The following is a 22,918-nucleotide window of genomic DNA, read 5'->3' as shown; positions in this document are numbered from 1 at the left end:
ACGCCCCTGATGCAAACATTGTAACAAGACTTTTGGAATTGATTTATGATTTATTTGAACAGGGAAATATGCCAAACCTAAGCTGAAGCATTTAATGCGTTGAACCATCATAATTCTATTGAAAAATCCACCTTGCATCGATTAAGGTTCAAAATGTTATGGTCCCCCTAAACTGGCTCTGTGCCCCACCTTGCCCCCCCCCCATTCAAAATGTTCTGGACACTCCACTGGTGGTGTGCCCAGTGGGAGATCTCTCTTTCCATTCATCCAATGGCGGGTGCACAGTGCACTGTTTGGATGCTGGAATTACAGTATATTAGAGCACAGTAGAAGGCCTTTCTGGCTGTATTTTTACTTCTGATACTGAGATGCGCTTTCTTTAGTGGATTTATATTGAAAATGTTGGTGCAGCTTTGAATGATTTTATGTGTGGTATGATTGCTAGTTAGCCTATTGCAGATCTGGGCTTCTGATCCACCTACCACTATTGTCACTATGCATGGTGAATAGAGGGCAGGATAGACAGTAAGACTGGTAGACTATATTGACTTGTGGTATAGTTAGTGCGCTGAAAAAGCGGAGTGCATAAGGGAAGTACCAAAACACCTTGATTGGGGAGGCACATGGAAGCAGATTAGGAAATGTGACTAGGCTGGAAGAAATTAGGCCTACATAGGAAAACCCACAAAACACCTAATGTAAACCATGAGAAAAACGCACTACCCTCCCCTGTGTCCAATACAAAAGACATACAACCCTCCCCAAAGCAACAAAAAAAGGTTACACCGCCTCCCCTATTTTGGACCCACCCCTCAAGTAATTTTCGAACAGTCCCTTAGATTACTTTATTATTTGTGACAGGCCAGAATGCTGGGTTTTTGGCAACTGTTGTCACCACCCAAAAAATAAACATGGTATCACTGTTCACATGATTGGATCATGCTTCAATTCCCAGAGGCTGACCAACATTGATTACTAGTGGGTGGATTTATTTTCCCCAGTATGTCAACAGCTCAGTGTTTCCTCTGTTGCCTCCCCTGCAGTTTATGATGGAAGATTCCATGCAGTGTCAACTACAGCCAGCTGAGGGGTGTGGTTCCCAGGAGAGATCAGGGCTGTGTGTCAATACTCTGAGGTGGCACCTCTTCACCTCGATCCTCTCCTTCATAATGGCTGAAAGAAAGGAAGCCATTGGAGACTATTGAGATGCAGTCCCAGGTCTCAGTGCTGAGTGATAATAATAATAATAATAATAATTGGTCATTTAGCAGACGCTCTTATCCAGAGCGACTTACATGCTTATCCAGAGCGATCTATGCTCATCTAAGCCCTGCTGACAGCGCCCACGCACCACAGCCCAGCCTGGCTTTTACCCATACCTTCAGGGGCTGTGTCAGCCAGGGAATCCAGAGTAACACCTAAATCCCTAGCATCCTAACCTAGCAGACCTGTTTCAGCTTGTTCTCTATGGAGTCTGCTGGCAACCTACTTTTTCAAACACCACTTAGCTTAGCTCTACTACCCCTTTTCTTCCACCATTGCTCTACTGTCTACTCCCAGTCATTGTGCCATGGGTGGGCTGTGGGCTGAGCTTTGCGATCCTTGGCACGGCTGCCTTGGCTGGTTGTTGTGTTATGCCGTTGTGGCCGAGCACCATGCCCTGAACCATGCCCTAAATTAAAGAGCAATTAGCTGTAGTGCGTGCTGGGGCAAGTCTCTGCTGTTTGCCTGACTTGAGTGATGAGAGACAGAATGGGACTATGGGAGAGAGGGGCCGAGTTGAAAAGAACTACCGTAGCGTATGTCTGGATGATTTATATTAATATGTGATTGAGTATAAAGTTAAGGAGTTTTAGGATTAAATGTAATACAGGAGTGGGTTTCCCTAACTTCTTTCACATGTCTGTGCTCACATTGAAATGTACGTTTGTCATCAGGTAGACTGACATATATTTTGATGCATCAAATAGACTATGTTTTGGAAATTAAAATGTCTCAATTGAATAAAAGTAGGATAGTCTGTTTATAAAGTAATTAAACGTTATTATAATTTAGGCCTACCCTCCATAGAACTTCATGGGATAAGGGAAGACTTTGCGCACATTAATTCTTTCAAATACCTTAGCGAGGGTAGACTATTAAACACAAACAGATCTTTAACCTCAGCTTTTGAATAACTTTATTGAAACAACTTTTCCTAACACCTTAGAGTCATTCAGAGGTTAAGTACTGGTGGTTACCAGAATCCCTCTCCTCTCTCTGTCACTATGCTAAAACACAGTCCAGTCCAGCCTCCCTCTCACACAGTCCCCTTCGCCACTGAAAACACAACTGTGTTGGCCGGTCGACCTGTTCATTAATTTCTCATTAGTCAACAGTTTTTCCTGCAGCTCCTTGGGGAAATAGACTAACCCCACTATTAGCACCAACTGCAGACCCTTGTGACACCCCTTACACACACACACGCACACACACACACACATAACCCCTACACATACACCCTCTCTTACCCCCAACCACCCAGCTCCATTACCCCCCAGTCTGTTTCCCCTAGCAATGACCCTCTCACATACACACACACACATAGCCCCCTTTTATTCCACTCAGAGGGGTGGTTTAAGCCCCCTGAGTGCAGTAGGCCATGGGTCCCTGGTTTACAACCCTGGCCCCTCTCTCTGGAGTCCTTCAAAGTGTTTGACTTTAGCCTACAGTCACTTCAGACTTAATTAACAGGCACATTCCCCACTGGGACAGACCAAGGCCTTTTCACTGTTAATAACAACAAACAAGCAGGTGACTCGACTGGAATACTAAATTTCGATTTTCCCCTTTTCTATAGGCCTATCTATGTGTGTGTGGTGTTGGGGTGGGAACAGAAAATTCCAAGCTGACTATTTGTCATCATCGTGTTGGTCTAGATTAGATGGAGAACATGCATGAAATAGATTTACATGTACATATTGAGAGTTTTGTTGTTTTGTTATTAAATTTTTACAGAGCCATGCCCTGTTGGGCAATGAAATCAATACTGTTTGAGAACTTATTAAAATGTACTCGGTTTGATTCCTTAGTTTGATTCTTGTTGTTGTCAGTGAGATTGGGAAACTGATAGAATGACATAGAAATAGAATATGATTCTGATGTCAAAATGATTCCTAGGAGAATTGTATTTTGGTATTTTGGATGGATTATCTTTGTAGGGATGCCAGTTAACAGCCTGCCTGTTGTTTAAAGAATCACTTCCCAGCTGACAGGCAAGACAGAGTGCTAGGCCAGAAGCCCAGAACACAGATTACTAATGGATAGGCTAGATAAGAGATGTGTGGGGGAAGTCTCTCTCTCTCTCTCTCTCTCTCTCTCTCTCTCACTCTCTCTCTCTCTCTCTCTCTCTCTCTCTCTCTCTCTCTCTCTCTCTCTCTCTCTCTCTCTCTCTCTCTCTCTCTCTCTCTCTCTCTCTCTCTCTCTCTCTCTCTCTCTCTCTCTCTCTCTCTCTCTCTCTCTCTCTCTCTCTCTCTCTCTCTCTCTCTCTCTCTCTCTCTCTCTCTCTCTCTCTCTCTCTCTCTCTCTCTGATACACAGGAAGTTCATGGTCATGAGGTCACAGGAACACGCCATATTTCAGGGATACACAGCACACTGCACACGACTGGTTTCAACCGGAATTCTTACAGAGTCTTCAGAAGTTTATTTTTGTTTCATTGTTGCTGTCTGTCTTGTTTTTACTGTGTCAACTTGATCAGTTGGTGACTATTTCCTTGTTTGCATATTCAAAAGCAGTTACTTTTTACATGGAGTTAATAGAAATTAGGAATACACTTAAAGTAAACACTAAACGTGGAAATATTGTTTCATCAACATCTCCATGAGTCATAATGGCAGTCAGTGTGGCACCTGTGCAGACAAACAGTTGTATGTAAACAGGCGTCCTTCTTTGTCATACAACCTACAGTAGGCCTGTGTTCCTATTCTAAAGGTATCAGTGAGGTGGCCGGTCACAATTGCTGACAACAAGGACTTTGCTCATCAAACACTGACTACAGTGAAAACACAGACATACTGTCAATGTGAAGAGGAAATTGTATCGCAGGGCCTGAGGCATCTCTCTTTCTCTCTCCCCAAAAGGAAGAAAACCCAGATGTGAAGATGGAGGAGGGATACGAACTTGACCTGACTTATGTGACGGAGCGGATCATCGCTGTATCCTTCCCCCGGGCATGCTCAGAGGAGATCTACCTCCACATCCTGAAGGATGTCACACGGATGCTCAAGTCCAAGCACGCCGATAACTACCTGGTCAGTTAGGCGCTAGTCCATGTGTCTCACAACATCCTTCATCTCACTGATACCTAGTCCTTTCAAGCTTAAAAACCTAGTCCTCTATTACTGGGTTGTAGGCTTTACTGCGGTGTGTCTGACATCTTGTTGTCAGATCTACAGTGCATTCGGAAAGTATTCAGATCCCTTGACTTTTTCCACATTTTGTTACGTTACAGCCTTATTCTAAAATGGATTAAATAAAAAATGTACACACAATCAATCTACACACAATATCCCATAATTAAAAATACAGAAATACCTTATTTACATAAGTATTCAGACCCTTTGCTATGAGACTCGACATTGAGCTCAGTTGCAACCTGTTTCCATTGATCATCCTTGATATGTTTCTACAACTTGATTGGAGTCCACCTGTGGTAAATTAAATTGAATGGACATGATATGGAAAGGCACACACCTGTCTATATAAGGTCCCTCAGTTGACAGTACATGTCAGAGCAAAAACCAGCCATGAGGTCGAAGAAATTGTCCGTAGAGCTTCGAGACAGGATTGTGTCGAGGCACAGATCTGGGGAAGGGTACCAAAACATTACTGCAGCATTGAAGGTCCCAAGAACACAGTGGCCTCCATCACTCTTAAATGGAAGAAGTTTGGAATCACCAAGACTCTTCCTAGAGCTGGCCGCCCGGCCAAACTGATCATTCGGGGTAGAAGGGCCTTGGTCAGGGAGGTGACCAAGAACCCAATGGTCACTCTGACAGAGCTCCAGAGTTCCTCTGTGGAGATGGGAGAAACTTCCAGAAGGACAACCATCTCTGCAGCACTCCACCAATCAGGCCTTTATGGTAGGGTGGCCAGACAGAAGCCACTCCTCAGTAAAAGGCACATGACAGCCCGCAGGAGTGGCTTCGGGACAAGTCACTGAATGTCCTTGAGTGGCCCAGCCAGAGCCCGGACTTGAACCCGATCGAACATCTCTGGAGAGACCTGAAAATACCTGTGCAGCGACGCTCCACATCCAACCTGACAGAGCTTGAGAGGATCTGCAAAGAAGAATGGGACAAACTCCCCAAATACAGGTGTGCCGAGCTTGTTGCGTCATACCCAAGAAGACTTGAGGCTGTAATCGCTGCCAAAGGTGCTTCAGCAAAGTACTGAGTAAAGGGTTTGAATATTTATGTAAATGATTTATTTCAGTTTTTTAATTTTTCATAAATTTGCTAAAATTCATAAAAACCTGTTTTTGCTGTGTCATTATGGGGTATTGTGTTTAGATTGATGAGGGGGGGGAAACAATTTAATCAATTTTAGAATAAGGCTGTAACGTAACAAAATGTGGAAAAGGTCAAGGTTTCTGAATACTTTACGAATGCATTGTATATTAGAGTGAGATCATTAAAGTTTATCTAAAGTTTGTTTTCTTGATTTGAAGTTTAAATTGTGACTGTTATTGACCAAGTGACCCTGTGTCATTGGCACATTTTGGGGGGTTTTAGAGAAGTGATGATAACAGGAAAATAGCATATTTTAACCTCAGCACAACCATCTTTTAAGTGTGAAGTACAGAATAGTAGTGTGAAGTACAGAATCTTTTTTTAGTTAATATTGGAAAGAATGAAAACGTTTGAAATAGATACATTTTAAAAAGAGTAATATAAAAGGCATATAATTAAATAGCAAAATAAATGAATTTATTCATGCATACATACCTGAATCTTTTTTCTTTCTAGATTATCAACCTGTCGGAGAAGAGACATGATCTCTCTAAAATGAACCCTAAGGTAAAGCAACCATGCTGTATTTTTCAGAATGTGCAACATAAACAAAACATAGGGCAGGACACGAAGACATACAGGTATCAACAAGCCGCAGATCGACTAAGCTGTATTTGCCAGAAATCAATGAATATCAATGACACCATGGATCTCAACCATATCTGGGTTGTTCCACCGATTCGTTGCCTTTTGAGATGTGTAACGGATTGATTTCACCTCATTTTGACATTCTGTCATAAAGAGCATGTTTAACTTAATAAAAAACATGTTTTTCCATCTCAAAAGGTTAAATAAAAAAATGACTATAGTAAGTCCCTATTAAGTGCCAAATAAAGTAACAGGGTTGACGAATTCATCTTATGTCAGCCATAAATTCCCCTTTGACAGGGGAAATGGAAGCTTGTTGTATGCAACAGGGAGTGGCAATTGAATGCAAGCAACAACAAAAAAAGGTAACAGGTTTGATGTGTTATGCTCCACCCGCTCAGTTTTCCACCACAAAATCTTCCGGGAAGTCACAGAGGCACATGTTAAAATGCAGAATTTTGCCACTTTAGCAGTCTATTCATATTCAAAATCAGATGTATTATATTCTCAATGTGATGTACAGTACCATGCAAAAATATGGACACACCTACTCATTCCAGGGTTTTTCTTTCTTTTTACTATTTTCTACATTGTAGAATTAGTGAAGACATCAAAACTATGAAATAACACATATGGAATCATGTAGTAACCAATAAAGTGTTAAACAAATCAAAATAATATTTTATTTTTGAGATTCTTCAAAGTAAGCACTCTTTGCCTTGATGACAGCTTTGCACACTCTTGGACACAGCCCTTAGCCGTGGTATATTGGCCATATATCACAAACCCCCGAGGTGCATTATTGCTATTCTAAACTGGTTACCAACGTAATTAGAGCAGTAAAAATAAATGTTTTGTCATACCCATGGTATATGGTCTGATATACCACAGCTGTCAGCCAATCAGCATTCAGGGCTTGACCCACCAGTTTATAATAAAGGGCATTTAATTGAATAACAGGCTTTTAAAATGTAATATTGGTGCACAATTTATACCCACAATATCAAAGGGACGCAAAAGGCTCTCATTTCGTGGATGACCCATCCGTTTGAACAAATGTATCACTAGATAACCCTTTGATTCAGAAAGGCTGTCTCAAGGATTTCTGGAGACTCTGCACATGCTAATTAGGTAGTATACAGTGCATTTGGAAAGTATTCCGACCCCTTGACTTTTTCCACATTTTGTTACGTTACAGCCTTATTCTAAAATGGATTAAATAAATAAAAATTCCTCATCAATCTACACAAAATACAACATAATGACAAAGCAAAAATAGGTTTTTAGAAATGTTTGCTAATTTATTAAAAATAAAAAACTGAAACACCTTATTTACATAAGTATTCAGACCCTTTGATATGAGACTCAAAATTGAGCTCAAGTGCATCCTGTTTCCATTGATCATCCTTGAGATGTTTCTACAACTTGATAGGAGTCCACCTGTGGTAAATTCGATTGATTGGACATGATTTGGAAAGGCACACACCTGTCTATATAAGGTCCCTCCGTTGACAGTGCATGTCAGAGCAAAAACCAAGCCATGAGGTCGAAGGAATTGTCCGTAGAGCTCTGAGAAAGGATTGTGTCGAGGCACAGATCTGAGGAAGGGTACCAAAACATTTCTGCAGCATTGAAGGTCCCCAAGAACACAGTGGCCTCCATCATTTTTAAATGGAAGAAGTTTGGATCCACCAAGACTCTTCCTAGAGCTGGCTGCCTGGCCAAACTGAGCAATTGGGGGAGAAGGGCCTTGGTCAGGGAGGTGACCAAGAACCCAATGGTCACACTGATAGAGCTCCAGAGTTCCTCTGTGGAGATGGGAGAACCTTCCAGAAGGACAACCATCTCTGCAGCACTCCACCAATCAGGCCTTTATGGTAGAGTGGCCAGACAGAAGCCACTCCTCAGTAAAAGGCACATGACAGCCCTCTTGGAGTTTGCCAAAAGGCACCTAAAGGACTCTCAGATCATGAGAAACAAGATTCTCTGGTCTGATGAAACCAAGATTGAACTCTTTGGCCTGAATGCCAAGAGTCACATCTGGAGGAAACCTGGCACCATCCCTACAGGGAAGCATGGTGGTAGCAGCATCATGCTGTGGGGATATTTTTCAGAGGCAGGGACTGGGAGACTAGTCAGGATCGAGGGAAAGATGAACGGAGCAAAGTACAGAGAAATCCTTGATGAAAACCTGCTCCAGAGTGCTCAGGACCTCAGACTGGGGCGAAGGTTCACCTTCCAACAGGACAATGACCCTAAGCACTCAGTCAAGACAACGCAGGAGTGGCTTCCAGAAGGACAACCATCTCTGCAGCACTCCACCAATCAGGCCTTTATGGTAGGGTGGCCAGACAGAAGCCACTCCTCAGTAAAAGGCACATGACAGCCCGCAGGAGTGGCTTCGGGACAAGTCTCTGAATGTCCTTGAGTGGCCCAGCCAGAGCCCGGACTTGAAACCGATCTAACATCTCTGGAGAGCCCTGAAAGTACATGTGCAGAGACGCTCCCCATCCAACCTGACAGAGCTGCAGAGAAGAATGGGACAAACTCCCCAAATACAGGTGTGCCAAGCTTGTAGCGTCATACCCAAGAAGACTTGAGGCTGTATTCGCTGCCAAAGGTGCTTCAACAAATTCCTTAGTAAAGGGTCTGAATACTTATGTAAATGTGATATTTCAGTTTTTTAGATTGATGAAGAAAATAAAACAATTTAATCAATTTTAGATTAAGGCTGTAATGTAACAAAATGTGGAAAAAGTCAAGGGGCCTGAATACTTTTCGAATGCACTGTAGGTGTTACAGAGTGCGTATGTGTATGTGTGACTTACCTTGTGTGTGTTTACAGACTCTGGACACCGGCTGGCCTGACCTGCATGCCCCTCCTCTGGATAAGATCTGTACCATCTGTAAGGCCATGGAAAACTGGCTCAATGCTGACCCTCTACACGTGGTGGTCATACACTGCAGGGTGAGCACCATCATCATCACTCTGTCATCATCACCCTTTCATTATCTCTCAGTATTCTTCTGGCCTCACTTGTTTCACTTTACATTGACTTACCTATTCAAAGCTGATTTTCAAGACAGAGCAGGAGGGAGCACTGTGGCGAAGATGATCGTGTGGGGTTAGCTGGCTAGCAGCAAAGATGGTCGCCTCTTCCTTTCTGCTAGCAGCTAGCCGGGAAGTAACCCAATGACTGTATATATGAATGGACAAAGCCATCGATCACGTGACAATATTCATTCCTATGTGAAGACTCAATAGCATATTGAAGCCAAATGAAGTCGATTAATATGTTTCTCATGGACACATAACATGTGCAGTTTGAGCTACTCCAGAAAGTGACGTTGCAGGCTAGCTCAGTGCTGCCCCCTCTCATTGAGTAAATGAAGTTGAAGGCTCACCGGGGTACTGCAGGCTGCCATTAGTAACTCAATTATCCTTATAACTTCTTCTGTGTGCGATTTTAAAATAATCGGTTCAAGGACATACATCTGGTGTATTAAAAGCAATTATTGGTACCATGATTGTCTTTGATGTATTTACTTTTTTACAAGACGATTCACCACGAAGGTTGCCATTTTTCTGTTCACTATAATGGGGGATCCTGTTTTCTGCTAACAATGCCTGCAGTACTGCGGTCGGCCTTGAACTTCTGTGACTTCAATGAGAGGGGTCAGTCATTCTTCCCTGAAGAAACCTCGTCCCCAGGCTATTGCGCACAGCGCATTTGGGCGGAAGTGTCTGGGAACGAGATTAAAAGGCTAATTGATCATTAGAAAACCCTTTTGCAATTATGCTAGCACAGCTGAAAACTGTTGTGCTGATTAAAGTTAAATTAAATAGTACCCGCAAAACACCAGTCTCAACGTCAACAGTGAAGAGGCGACTCCGGGATGCTGACCTTCTAGGCAGAGTTGCAAAGAAAAAGCCATATCTCAGACTGGCCAATAAAAATAAAAGATTAAGATGGGCGGTCGGACCATCATATAATTGGCATATACATTATTCTTACTGAATTTCCATGTGGGCGAGGATATTGGAAATTTAATCAAAGCCTATTGGATGATAACTTGTTTTTAACTAGGACAGAGGAATTCATAACTGATTTTGTCCGACATAACATAGGTACAGCAAATCCCCTTATTGTATGGGACACCTTTAAATGTGCCTTTAGAGGCCATGCAATTCAGTACTCATCTCAAAAACAAAAGCAATTTAGGTCAAAAGAGTCCATACTAACAAAGGAAATAGAAGGTCTAACAGAACAGATAGATAACAATAGAAACTGTAACATAGAGGCTCAGAATAAATTAGAGGAAAAACTAAAAGAAATGGAGAAACTTATTCAAGAAAGATCAAGTGTAATATATTATAAAAAATAGCAAACTGGATGGAATATGGGGAAAAATGCACCAACTTATTTTTAAATCTTCAGCATAGGAATGCTATCAAAAATAATTTACTGAAACTGGTTACAAATGACGGAGTCACCCATGATTCACCAAATGATATTTTTAAGGAGGAAACAAAGTACTTTAAGCATACGTTTTTGTTTCAGTCACCTCCATCTCTTCTAACTGAAGCTATTTGTAGAGATTTTTTTTCTATTGATAATGTAAAATTAACAGCCATACAGAAAGACTGATGTGAAGGTGAAATTACAGAGGAGGAACTTCTGGATGCAATTAAAGACTTTAAGTCCGGGAAAACTCCAGGGTTGGATGGTATACCAGTCGATGTATGCCAAATCTTTTTTGATATGCTCAGAGGACCGTTATTAGCATGTTTTAACCACTCCTATGTAAATAGTAGATTATCAGACACTCAAGAAGAAGGTCTGATTTCATTATTACTGAAACAGGATACAAGTGGAAAATACAAAGATCCAGTATGTAAATAGTAGATTATCAGACACTGAAGAAGAAGGTCTGATTTCATTATTACTGAAACAGGATACATGTGGAAAATACAAAGATCCAGTCCATTAAAAAAATTGGAGGCCCCTTACACTTCAGTGTTGTGATGCAAAAATTCTAGCAAAATGTATAGCTCATAGAATTAAAAAGGTATTGTCGGACATTATTCATTCTAATGAGACAGGTTTTTTTACATGGAAGATACATTGGAGATAATATAAGGCAAGTACTGGAAACAATAGAACACTATGAAAAATCTGGGAATCCAGGCCTGCTATTCATAGCAGACTTCGAAAAAGCATTTGATAAAGTACGACTGGGGTTTATATATAAATGCCTGGAGCATTTCAATTTTGGAGAATCTCTTATAAAATGGGTTAAAATCATGTATAGTAACCCTAGGTGTAAAATAGTAAATAATGGCTATTTCTCAGAATGTTTTAAACTGTCAAGAGGAGTGAAACAAGGTTGTCCACTATCGGCATATCTATTTATTATGGCCATCGAGATGTTAGCTATTCAAATCAGATCCAACAATAACATCAAAGGATTAGAAATCCAGGGCTTAAAATCCAGGGTGTCATTGTACGCTGATGATTCACGTTTTCTTTTAAATCCACAACTTGAACCCTCCACAGCCTCATAGAGGATCTAGATACATTTTGTAACCTCTCTGAATTACAACCAAACTATGATAAATGTACTATATTACGTATTGGATCACTAAAAAACAAAAAATGTACATTACCATGTAGTTTACCAATACAATGGTCTGATGGTGATGTGGATATATTCAGAATACATATCCCAAATAAAATACAGTGGGGGAAAAAAGTATTTAGTCAGCCACCAATTGTGCAAGTTCTCCCACTTAAAAAGATGAGAGAGGCCTGTAATTTTCATCATAGGTACACGTCAACTATGACAGACAAAATGAGGAAAAAAAATCCAGAAAATCACATTGTAGGATTTTTTATGAATTTATTTGCAAATTATGGTGGAAAATGAGTATTTGGTCACCTACAAACAAGCAAGATTTCTGGCTCTCACAGACCTGTAACTTCAACTTTAAGAGGCTCCTCTATCCTCCACTCGTTACCTGTATTAATGGCACCTGTTTGAACTTGTTATCAGTATAAAAGACACCTGTCCACAACCTCAAACAGTCACACTCCAAACTCCACTATGGCCAAGACCAAAGAGCTGTCAAAGGACACCAGAAACAAAATTGTAGACCTGCACCAGGCTGGGAAGACTGAATCTGCAATAGGTAAGCAGCTTGGTTTGAAGAAATCAACTGTGGGAGCAATTATTAGGAAATGGAAGACATACAAGACCACTGATAATCTCCCTCGATCAGGGGCTCCACGCTAGATCTCACCCCGTGGGGTCAAAATGATCACAAGAACGGTGAGCAAAAATCCCAGAACCACACGGGGGGACCTAGTGAATGACCTGCAGAGAGCTGGGACCAAAGTAACAAAGCCTACCATCAGTAACACACTACGCCGCCAGGGACTCAAATCCTGAGGTGCCAGACGTGTCCCCCTGCTTAAGCCAGTACATGTCCAGGCCCGTCTGAAGTTTGCTAGAGTGCATTTGGATGATCCAGAAGAGGATTGGGAGAATGTCATATGGTCAGATGAAACCAAAATATAACTTTTTGGTAAAAACTCAACTTGTCGTGTTTGGAGGACAAAGAATGCTGAGTTGCATCCAAAGAACACCATACCTACTGTGAAGCATGGGGGTGGAAACATCATGCTTTGGGGCTGTTTTTCTGCAAAGGGACCAGGACGACTGATCCGTGTAAAGGAAAGAATGAATGGGGCCATGTTTCGTGAGATTTTGAGTGAAAACCTCCTTCCATCAGCAAGGGCATTGAAGATGAAACGTGGCTGGGTCTTTCAGCATGACAATGATTCCAAACACACCGCCCGGGCAACGAAGGAGTGGCTTCGTAAGAAGCATTTCAATGTCCTGGAGTGGCCTAGCCAGTCTCCAGATCTCAACCCCATAGAAAATCTTTGGAGGGAGTTGAAAGTCCGTGTTGCCCAGCGACAGCCCCAAAACATCACTGCTCTAGAGGAGATCTGCATGGAGGAATGGGCCAAAATACCAGCAACAGTGTGTGAAAACCTTGTGTAGACTTACAGAAAACGTTTGACCTTTGTCATTGCCAACAAAGGGTATATAACAAAGTATTGAGAAACTTTTGTTATTGACCAAATACTTATTTTCCACCATAATTTGCAAATAAATTCATTAAAAATCCTACAATGTGATTTTCTGGATTTTTTTTCCTCATTGTGTCTGTCATAGTTAACGTGTACCTATGATGAAAATTACAGGCCTCTCTCATCTTTTTAAGTGGGAGAACTTGCACAATTGGTGGCTGACTAAATACTTTTTTTCCCCACTGTAAATGATCTCACTCCAATACATTTTAATAGAAAGTTAGCAAAAATAGATAAGATCTTGCCCCCATGGAAAGGTAAATACCTGTCAATTTGTGGAAAAATCATCTTGATTAATTCTTTAGTATTATCCCAGTTTACCTATTTGCTTATGGTCTTGCCTACGCCTAGTGAACAGTTTTTTAAATTTTATGAGAAAAAAATATTCAATTTTATTTGGAATGGCAAGCCAGACAAAATTAAACGGGCCTATTTATATAATGAATATGAATTCGGAGGACAGAAATTATTAAATATTAAAGCATTAGACCTATCACTAAAAGCTTCAGTCATACAAAAGTTATACTTAAATCCGAAACTGGTTCTCTAGCAAATTAGTAAGATTGTCTCACCCAATGTTCAAGAATGGCCTTTTTCCCTTTATTCAGATTACAACCTCACACTTTCAGTTATTTGAAAAGGAAATCATCTCCCAAATATCACTATTTCTAAAACAAGCCATAGAAAGCTGGTTGCAACTTCAATTTAATCCTCCAGAAACCACAGAACAAATAATGCAACAAATATTGTGGTTAAACTCAAATATACTAATTGATTAAAAAAAAAAGAAAATTGACAAAATGTTTAAAAAAGGTGTAATCTTCGTAAATGTTATCATCGGTAGGACTGGTGGAGTTATGTCGCACATGCAGCTAACAAAAACATATGGAAATGTCTGCTCTACCCAAAATTACAACCAAATAATTGCAGCATTACCGCAAAAATGGAAGAGGAAAGTGGAAGGGGGAAAATGTAAGGAACTTGTCTGTCGGCCTTGCATTAAAGAACATAATTGGTTAAAGAAAACTGTGATAAATAACAAAGTATACCAGTTTAATTTTAGGACCAAAGGATTGACAGCCATCCCATATAGATTGCAAAATAGTTGGGAAGAGATTTTTGACATACCGATCCCATGGCATAGTGTTTAGGAACTGATACGCAAAACGACACCGGATTCAAAAGTTTAAATTTTTCAATTTAAATTATTATATAAAATTATTGCTACCAATAGAATGTTATTTATATGGGGGATACAATCTTCCCAGCTCTGCAGATTTTGCTGCGAAGAGACAGAATCATTAGATCATTTGTTTTGGTACTTGTTTTTGGACATAGGTCCAGGAATGGCTAAAGGATTGCAATATTTACCTGGAGCTAACCCTGCAGATAGCATTACTGGGTGATCTGAAAAGTCATAGTCAATCGATCAATAATATAATAATACTTTTAGCAAAAATGTTTATTTTCTATTTACAATCTTTAGAAACAATGAGAATAGAAAGGTTCAGAACTTTTGTAAAACATCACAGTACAGTTGAAAAATATATGGCAAATAGAAATCCAATATGGATGGTGTTAAGAGATAGATGGGTGGTGTTGAATGGAGTTGAAGGATGGGACTAATAGCAACTAACAACAACTAATAACAACAATATAACTAATAATGTAAGCATACTGTGTCCATAATAAGTATATAGGTTATAGGTTGAGAGCTTTTGTGAAAGAGCACAGTCAGAAAGATATGGCATATAGAAGCAAACCGGATGGACATCATGAAAATGATCAGAGAGGTTGAGGGTAGAGGAAGTTCAGGAGTAAAAACAAACAAAATAGAATTATTGTAAAATTGACTGTGTCCATAAAATGTATATAGCTGGAAGTAGAGGCCTAAGCATTGTTGTTCACTAGTTTACTCCAATTAGGGAAGGGGTGGTGGGGTTGGAAAGTAATAAAGGGAAATATATTTTTAAAAAGGAAATGTATATTTATGTGTATGTATGTATATATTCCATAGAAAATCAGCCGTTTCCATCTACAATAGCCATTTACAACATTAACAATGTCTACACTGTATTTCTGATCAATTTGATGTTATTTTAATGGACATACAAATTGATTTTCTTTCGAAAACAAGGACATTTCTAAGTGACCCCAAGCTTTTTAAAGATATACCTTATATCCGAGTTCTTCCCGAGTGGCGCAGTGGTCTAAGGCACTGCATCGCAGTGCTAGCTGTGCCACTAGAGATCCCGGTTCGAATCCAGGCTTTGTCGTAGCCGGCCGCAACCGGGAGACCCATGGGGCAGCGCACAATTGGCCCAGCGTTGTCCAGGGTAGGGGAGGGAATGGCCGGCAGGGATGTAGCTCAGTTGGTAGAGCATGGTGTTCGCAACGGCAGGGTTGTGGGTTCGATTCCCACGGGGGGCCAGTATCAAAAATAAAAAAATAATGTATGCACTCAGTAACTGTAAGTCGCTCTGGATAAGAGCGTCTGCTAAAGGACTAAAATGTAAAATGTTGTATCTGCCAGCTCTCATTGGCTTAAATGATCTCGCCTCCTCCCGCCTGCCTTCCATCTTTGAGGACATGTGTTTCCATTGTTAGAGTGGTCACTCGTCTATCTTATCAATATAATAGAACATCTTTCCGGGAAGTGATGTTGTTAGAAACTTAGCCAAGAGGTTAGCTTTCCCTGCTAATGTTTCACCATTGTTTCACATGTTTAATCTGTGTTTTGTTGATTGAAGTAGCTTGTTTATTCTAACATTGTAAAACGCAGTAAAATGTGTCTTGTGTTCGAAGGCGTAAAAGATAACTTATTTTGTCACATTCTCAAAGTAATATAGGCTAATGCTCTCTGTCTCTATCTTTCTCTCTCCTCTCTCTGTCTTGTATTTCAGGGTGGGAAAGGCCGAATTGGAGTGGTCATCTCATCATTTGTACATTTCACTGACATATCTGCCAGGTAGGCTAACTGCTGCAACCAACGGCAGCTCCCATGGCTTTTCCTTAAATTTATTTACCATTGTGAAATGGGACTTTGCTCAAACCAGAAGTTCTGGTAAAGAGTGAGTGGCACTTCTTGAATGTGGGTGTACAAACCCAGATCCTTATCAACTACAACCACGTCTCAGATAAATATAGACACAAATATAATATTTCTAAGTGCCTGACCACTACGGGCCACTCAGCCCTTTCACTGAGTCAGACCGTGAGTCAAACAATAGTTATGGATGTGGGATCAAAGGAAAGCCACAAGTCATGAGTCACACTTACAGAATTACACACTCTAAATCAACATAAACAATACATACTAGACATTCATGATAACAGAGTGTAACAGCATTTGTCGTTTACCACAAAGGTCAATGTAATTTTCCCTGAATGGACCTGGAAATGAATTTTGTAATGAAATATGAGTTTCAGTAAGGCACTTGAGTTCAAAATAATTTCTCCTCACAAACAGAGATGAATGATATTAACACATGGTAATTTCCAGTCTGAAAGTCCATGCAGAGCAATCCCTAAAGTCATCAACTGACAGCAAACATTAAGGCAGAAAGTGGTTTATAAGTTAAAGGGAAGTGCTGTGTGTGTTTGTGTGTGTCTTGTCTTATGCACTTATGGAGATCCTTTCTGCACACAGACCCTGTTTTTATATGGGTACACATTGGTCGAGGCCGGGTTGGGTTTTGTCAATCAACGTTCCCCCTGCTGTTTTGCTCCCTATGGGAGAGACTATTCACAGGGTGACAGGGTCAGAGAGAGAGAGGGTAGAGAAAAAGAAAATGATGAAGAAGAGATGGAAAATGGAGAGTGTGTGTGTGTGTGTGTGTGTGTGTGTATGTGTGTGTGTGTGTGTGTGTGTGTGTGTGTGTGTGTGTGTGTGTGTGTGTGTGTGTGTGTGTGTGTGTGTGTGTGTGTGTGTGTGTGTGTATGTTTTTGGCTAAAATGTCCTTGTACTGGCACAGCGGTCTTAGGCACTGCATCGCAGTGCTTGAGGCGTCACTACAGACCCAGGTTCGATCCCGGGTTGTGTCGCAGCTGACCGCGACCGGGAGACCCATGAGGCAGCACACAATTGGCCCAGCGTCGTCCGGGTTAGGGGAGGGTTTGGGCGTCGGGATGTTCTTGTCCCATCGCGCTCTAGCGACTGCTGTGGCAAATGTGAGATTTATGGTTCCAACGCTGTCTTTGTGGCCTCCACAATCACCCGACCTCAACCCAATTGAGTGTTTGGGATGAGTTGGACCATAGAGTGAAGGAAAAGCAGCCAACAAGTGCTCAGCATATGTGGGAACTCCTTCAAGACTGTTGGAAAAGCATTCCAGTTGAAGCTGGTTGAGAGAATGCCAAGAGCGTGCAAAGCTGTCATCAAGGCAAAGGGTGGCTACTTTGAAGAATATAAAATATAAAATATATTTTATTTGGTTACTACACGATTCCATATGTGTTATTTCATAGTTTTGATGTCTTCACTATTATTCTACAATGTAGAAAATAGTACAAATAATGAAAAACCCTTGAATGAGTAGGTGTGTCCAAACTTTTTACTGGTACTGTATAACAACAGAGTATGATGGGGAGAAAGGGGGAGAATGGGTGAGTTGATGAGCAAAAGCGAATGATTCATAATGATGTAATCACCAATTGTGAATGAAGAACAGGGCGGGCCATTCTATTGTATTGATCCATTCTAATTATAATCTTTAAATCGTATGTACCCTGTATCAGTCCACCAAATCAAAGCATCTTATTAGTCTACTCTGGCCTACTTGGAGTAGGCTACACAGTGAGAGCGTGCGTAATTGTACATGCTGAACGGCTTTTAATATTTGTGAAAATATCCACATTGGGCAGCAGGTGAGCGGGTGTCGGAGAATGTGGTGATGAGGCTTGTGGAACCTTACGTTGGCAAGGGGAGAAATGTCACAGTGGACAATTTCTTCACTTCACTGTCATTAGCGAACAATTTGCTTGAAAAAAAAACAAGTCTGGCCGGCACCATGAACAAAGCGAGACGGGAGCTCCCTCCCTCTCCGCAAAATAAGGCACCTGCACAGCCATTGTGCAACAGGGCTGAATAATGACAAGAAGACAGGAAACAATAAAGAGAAAACTGGAGACTATTACACACTACAACCAAACAAAGGTACACTCTTAGAACAAAAGGTGCTATCTAGAACCTAAAAGGGTTCTTCGGCTGTCCCCTTAGGAGAACCTTTTGAATAACCATTTTTGGTTCCAGGTAGAATCCTTTTGGGTTCCATATAGAACCCTTTCCACAGAGGGTTCTACCTGGAACCCAAAAGGGTTCTCCTATGGGGACAGACAAATAACCCTTTTGGAACACTTTTTTCTAAGAGTGTACAGTATGTCAAAGTGTGTCAAGCAAGTGAAAGTTACAGAAATTGTGTCATCTGTCAGGACAAGGGATAGCAGCTAAATGAAATCCAACTGAGGCCATTGCGTGAAGAATAATTGACTATTTTTGACTGCTGTCATATCGACACTTACTGTATATTCATTATAATGCAATCATTGCTTTTGTGCTGAGTTTCAATATTTATCAGGGCCACTTGGCACTTATAGTAATGTTTAGGCTACTGATGTTGTCATCATCTGACCGCGGGTCTTGACCCTTTTCCTTTTTTGGGTTGGGGTATTCTTTTTTTTGTTGTTGTTATAAAAAGAAGCTGTTACCATGTTTCAATAAATATGCTTTCTGTTTCATAGTTGTAACAAAGGCACTCCACGAATAAAATGGATTGAAAACTAGAATTTTGGTATATTTGTATATATCCTACAGTAACATAAACTAATGAAAATGCTATTGTGTTATTTGAAATAAAATAAAAAAGAGTATTCTAATGTTACCCAAGGCCTTCATAAACACAATCAAATGATTATTTTTGCAATAGCATATATGAAACATATTAATTACACTGTTAGAATGTTGCCATCAGAATGACTCATTAGCTTGAAGGGGGGTCCGTTGAGGCCCAGCGGTTCTAGTGTTTAAAAAAAATTATGTATGGAGGAATGGTCTAAGATCCCTCCCAATGTCTTCTCCAATCTCATTGTATTTGTGTAAAGTAATAACTTTTCCCCTTTTTTTGCATACAATATAGCTCAGTATGTGTATTATTAATATTGTAGAGTTTTTTTTTGCTCATCTTTATCAAGGGTGCCAATACTTTTGGACCTTGACTGTATATTGAATATTTGCCTATGTTTGTTTACAGTGTTTACTCCACTCAGTCAGCCAGGAGTGTTTCTGGTAATAGGCAGATGACTTACGCTCAGTTCCGTTTAATTCACTCTTATTTAAAACTAAAGCTTACCAACCATGATTGTCGTGCTTACCCTGTCAGTGTTTAAGCCTAAACAGGAGGGTAAGTCAGTGTTTAAGCCTAAATCATTTCTGTGTCTGTCTCGCGTAGTGCTGATCAGGCCCTGGACCGTTTTGCAATGAGGAAGTACTACGATGACAAGGTCTCAGCATTGATGACACCCTCTCAGAAAAGGTAAGGCCTCTTCTCAGGCATAATATGAATCTACTCTTTTAGTATTGAGAGAATGTCCGTTGTGTGATAAGGATGGCGAGGTAAAGGTGTTTTTCCACACCCAACACACACACACCCACACACACATCTCTCTCCGCCCACCCTAGGGCAAGTTCAGGTCTCTGTCCCACCTGAGCCAATAGAAAACCTATTGCGTGTCTTGGTCTTGTTAATTCATTCCCATAGAAAAGGGCCCATGACAGTCCTGCCATTGTGAGTAATTGAAACAGAATGGGATCCCGTGGTGACCTGGTGTAATCTTATCCCGCTGCATCACACTGAGTCACTGTGACTCAGTCACACCGTGGGCGCCTTAGTAAGAATGTTCCCATCATAAACACACAACCTCAATGGATCTTCAGAAAAGTAATAATCCCATGTGTACTACAGTATCTCTGTTATACTTGTCATGGTTGAACCCATCCATTGATGTCATTGTTGTAAGTGATCTGTTGTTGTCTACTTCAACCTACAGTATATGCGGAGGGGTTTAGCTAGTGAGGATCCTCTTGCTAGCTATTGTGTGGATAACTGTATCTCTACTATTCTGCTATGCCAGGTACGTTTGGATCCTGAACAGTCTCCTGAGTGGGTCGATGAAAATCAATGCCTCTCCACTGTTCCTGAATTGTATCATTCTACATGGGATACCAAACTTTGACAATGCAGGAGGTAACTTACTACATGTTTTTGTTCACATATCGGCCAACTAGGAGATTCAAAAAAATGTATTCCACTCAATCAATGGAAGCTAGAAGTCTGACAAATAACTACCAATAAAATCCCTATGAGCCTATCTAGAAAGAAATTGGCTTTTTGGAAAGCTTGAAATGCTAAATGAACCTATCCTTTCCCTCGGACTGACGCACGTGTATGCACACACATGCACATTCATAAACACGCACCACAGAATAACTCATTTTTTTGGTCTGTAGTAAACTCAAGGGAATCTAAACCCATTTTTTCCACATGAACGAACGTTTTCACACATTTAACTGAAACAACAAAGACTTCCCTTAGATGGAACTACTGGTACTGTTGGGGCAGCATGTAACCTAGCTGTTAGAGAGGTGAGCCAGTAACCGAAGGGTTGCCAGTTCGACTGGAAAAAAACTATAACTGCTCCACGGGCGCCCAGTGTGGCAGCCCCTTACTCCAACCTCTCCAACCTGTATGTTATAGTGTCTTTCAGAGGGGTTGGGTTAAAAGCAGAAGTCCAATTTTGGTTGGACATTGTGTACAATTTATGAATAAAGTGATCTTGTTAGAACAGTAGTTAACCACAGTGGAAACATAAAGTACATATCCACGTGATAGGTACAGTGAGGGAAAAAAGTATTTGATCCCCTGCTGATTTTGTACGTTTGCCCACTGACAAAGACATGATCAGTCTATAATTTTAATGGTAGGTTTATTTGAACAGTGAGAGACAGAATAACAACAAAAAATCCAGAAAAACGCATGTCAAAAATGTTATAAATGTATTTGCATTTTAATGAGGGAAATAAGTATTTGATCCCTCTGCAAAACATGATTTAGTACTTGGTGGCAAAACCCTTGTTGGCAATCACAGAGGTCAGATGTTTCTTGTAGTTGGCCTGCAGGTTTGCACACACCTCAGGAGGGATTTTGTCCCACTCCTCTTTGCAGATCTTTTCCAAGTCATTAAGGTTTTGAGGCTGATGTTTGGCAACTCGAACCTTCAGCTCCCTCCACAGATTTTCTATGGGATTAAGGTCTGGAGACTGGCTAGGCCACTCCAGGACCTTAATGTCCTTCTTCTTGAGCCACTCCTTTGTTGCCTTGGCCGTGTGTTTTGGGTCATTGTCATGCTGGAATACCCATCCACGACCCATTTTCAATGCCCTGGCTGAGGGAAGGAGGTTCTCACCCAAGATTTGACGGTACATGGCCCCGTCCATTGTCCCTTTGATGCGGTGAAGTTGTCCTGTCCCCTTAGCAGAAAAACACCCCCAAAGCATAATGTTTCCATGTTTGATGGTGGGGATGGTGTTCTTGGGTCATAGGCAGCATACCTCCTCCTCCAAACACGGCGAGTTGAGTTGATGCCAAAGAGCTCAATTTTGGTCTCATCTGACCACAACACTTTCACCCAGTTCTCCTCTGAATCATTCAGATGTTCACTGGCAAACTTCAGACGGGCATGTACAGTGGGGAGAACAAGTATTTGATACACTGCTGATTTTGCAGGTTTTCCTACTTACAAAGCATGTAGAGGTCTGTAATTTTTATCATAGGTACACTTCAACTGTGAGAGACGGAATCTAAAACAAAAATCCAGAAAATCACATTGTATGATTTTTAAGTAATTAATTTGCATTTTATTGCATGACATAAGTATTTGATCACCTACCAACCAGTAAGAATTCCGGCTCTCACAGACCTGTTAGTTTTTCTTTAAGAAGCCCTCCTGTTCTCCACTCATTACCTGTATTAACTGCACCTGTTTGAACTCGTTACCTATATAAAAGACACCTGTCCACACACTCAATCAAACAGACTCCAACCTCTCCACAATGGCCAAGACCAGAGAGCTGTGTAAGGACATCAGGGATAAAATTGTAGACCTGCACAAGGCTGGGACGGGCTACAGGACAATAGGCAAGCAGCTTGGTGAGAAGGCAACAACTGTTGGCACAATTATTAGAAAATGGAAGAAGTTCAAGATGACGTTCAATCACCCTCGGTCTGGGGCTCCATGCAAGATCTCACCTCGTGGGGCATCAATGATCATGAGGAAGGTGCGGGATCAGCCCAGAACTACACGGCAGGACCTGGTCAATGACCTGAAGAGAGCTGGGACCACAGTTTCAAAGAAAACCATTAGTAACACACTACGCCGTCATGGATTAAAATCCTGCAGCGCACGCAAGGTCCCCCTGCTCAAGCCAGTGCATGTCCAGGCCTGTCTGAAGTTTGCCAATGACCATCTGGATGATCCAGAGGAGGAATGGGAGAAGGTCATGTGGTCTGATGAGACAAAAATAGAGCCTTTTGGTCTAAACTCCACTCGCTGTGTTTGGAGGAAGAA

The 22,918-nt window shown here is 41.1% G+C and overlaps 1 protein-coding gene across 2 annotated transcripts in view; it reads left to right on the top strand.

The window, feature by feature from the left end:
* LOC311147245 (tensin-3-like) overlaps positions 1 to 22,918 on the top strand; it is a 91,944-nt gene that overhangs the window by 8,335 nt on the left and 60,691 nt on the right. For both annotated transcript variants that reach the window (XM_084183912.1, XM_084183911.1), the window contains exons 2-7: positions 4,122 to 4,292; positions 6,009 to 6,059; positions 8,986 to 9,108; positions 16,201 to 16,265; positions 19,744 to 19,827; positions 20,426 to 20,538. In XM_084183912.1, coding sequence (XP_084040038.1) covers positions 4,143 to 4,292; positions 6,009 to 6,059; positions 8,986 to 9,108; positions 16,201 to 16,265; positions 19,744 to 19,827; positions 20,426 to 20,538 — 586 coding nt within the window. In that variant the 5' untranslated portion in view covers positions 4,122 to 4,142. The remainder of the gene's footprint in view (positions 1 to 4,121; positions 4,293 to 6,008; positions 6,060 to 8,985; positions 9,109 to 16,200; positions 16,266 to 19,743; positions 19,828 to 20,425; positions 20,539 to 22,918) is intronic.

This window comes from Coregonus lavaretus (assembly GCF_964263955.1).
Source record: "Coregonus lavaretus genome assembly, chromosome: 19".
Classification (NCBI taxonomy): domain Eukaryota; kingdom Metazoa; phylum Chordata; class Actinopteri; order Salmoniformes; family Salmonidae; genus Coregonus; species Coregonus lavaretus.
The sequence above is the reverse complement of the archived record's forward strand: the minus strand, read 5'-3'. Positions and strand labels throughout refer to the sequence as shown.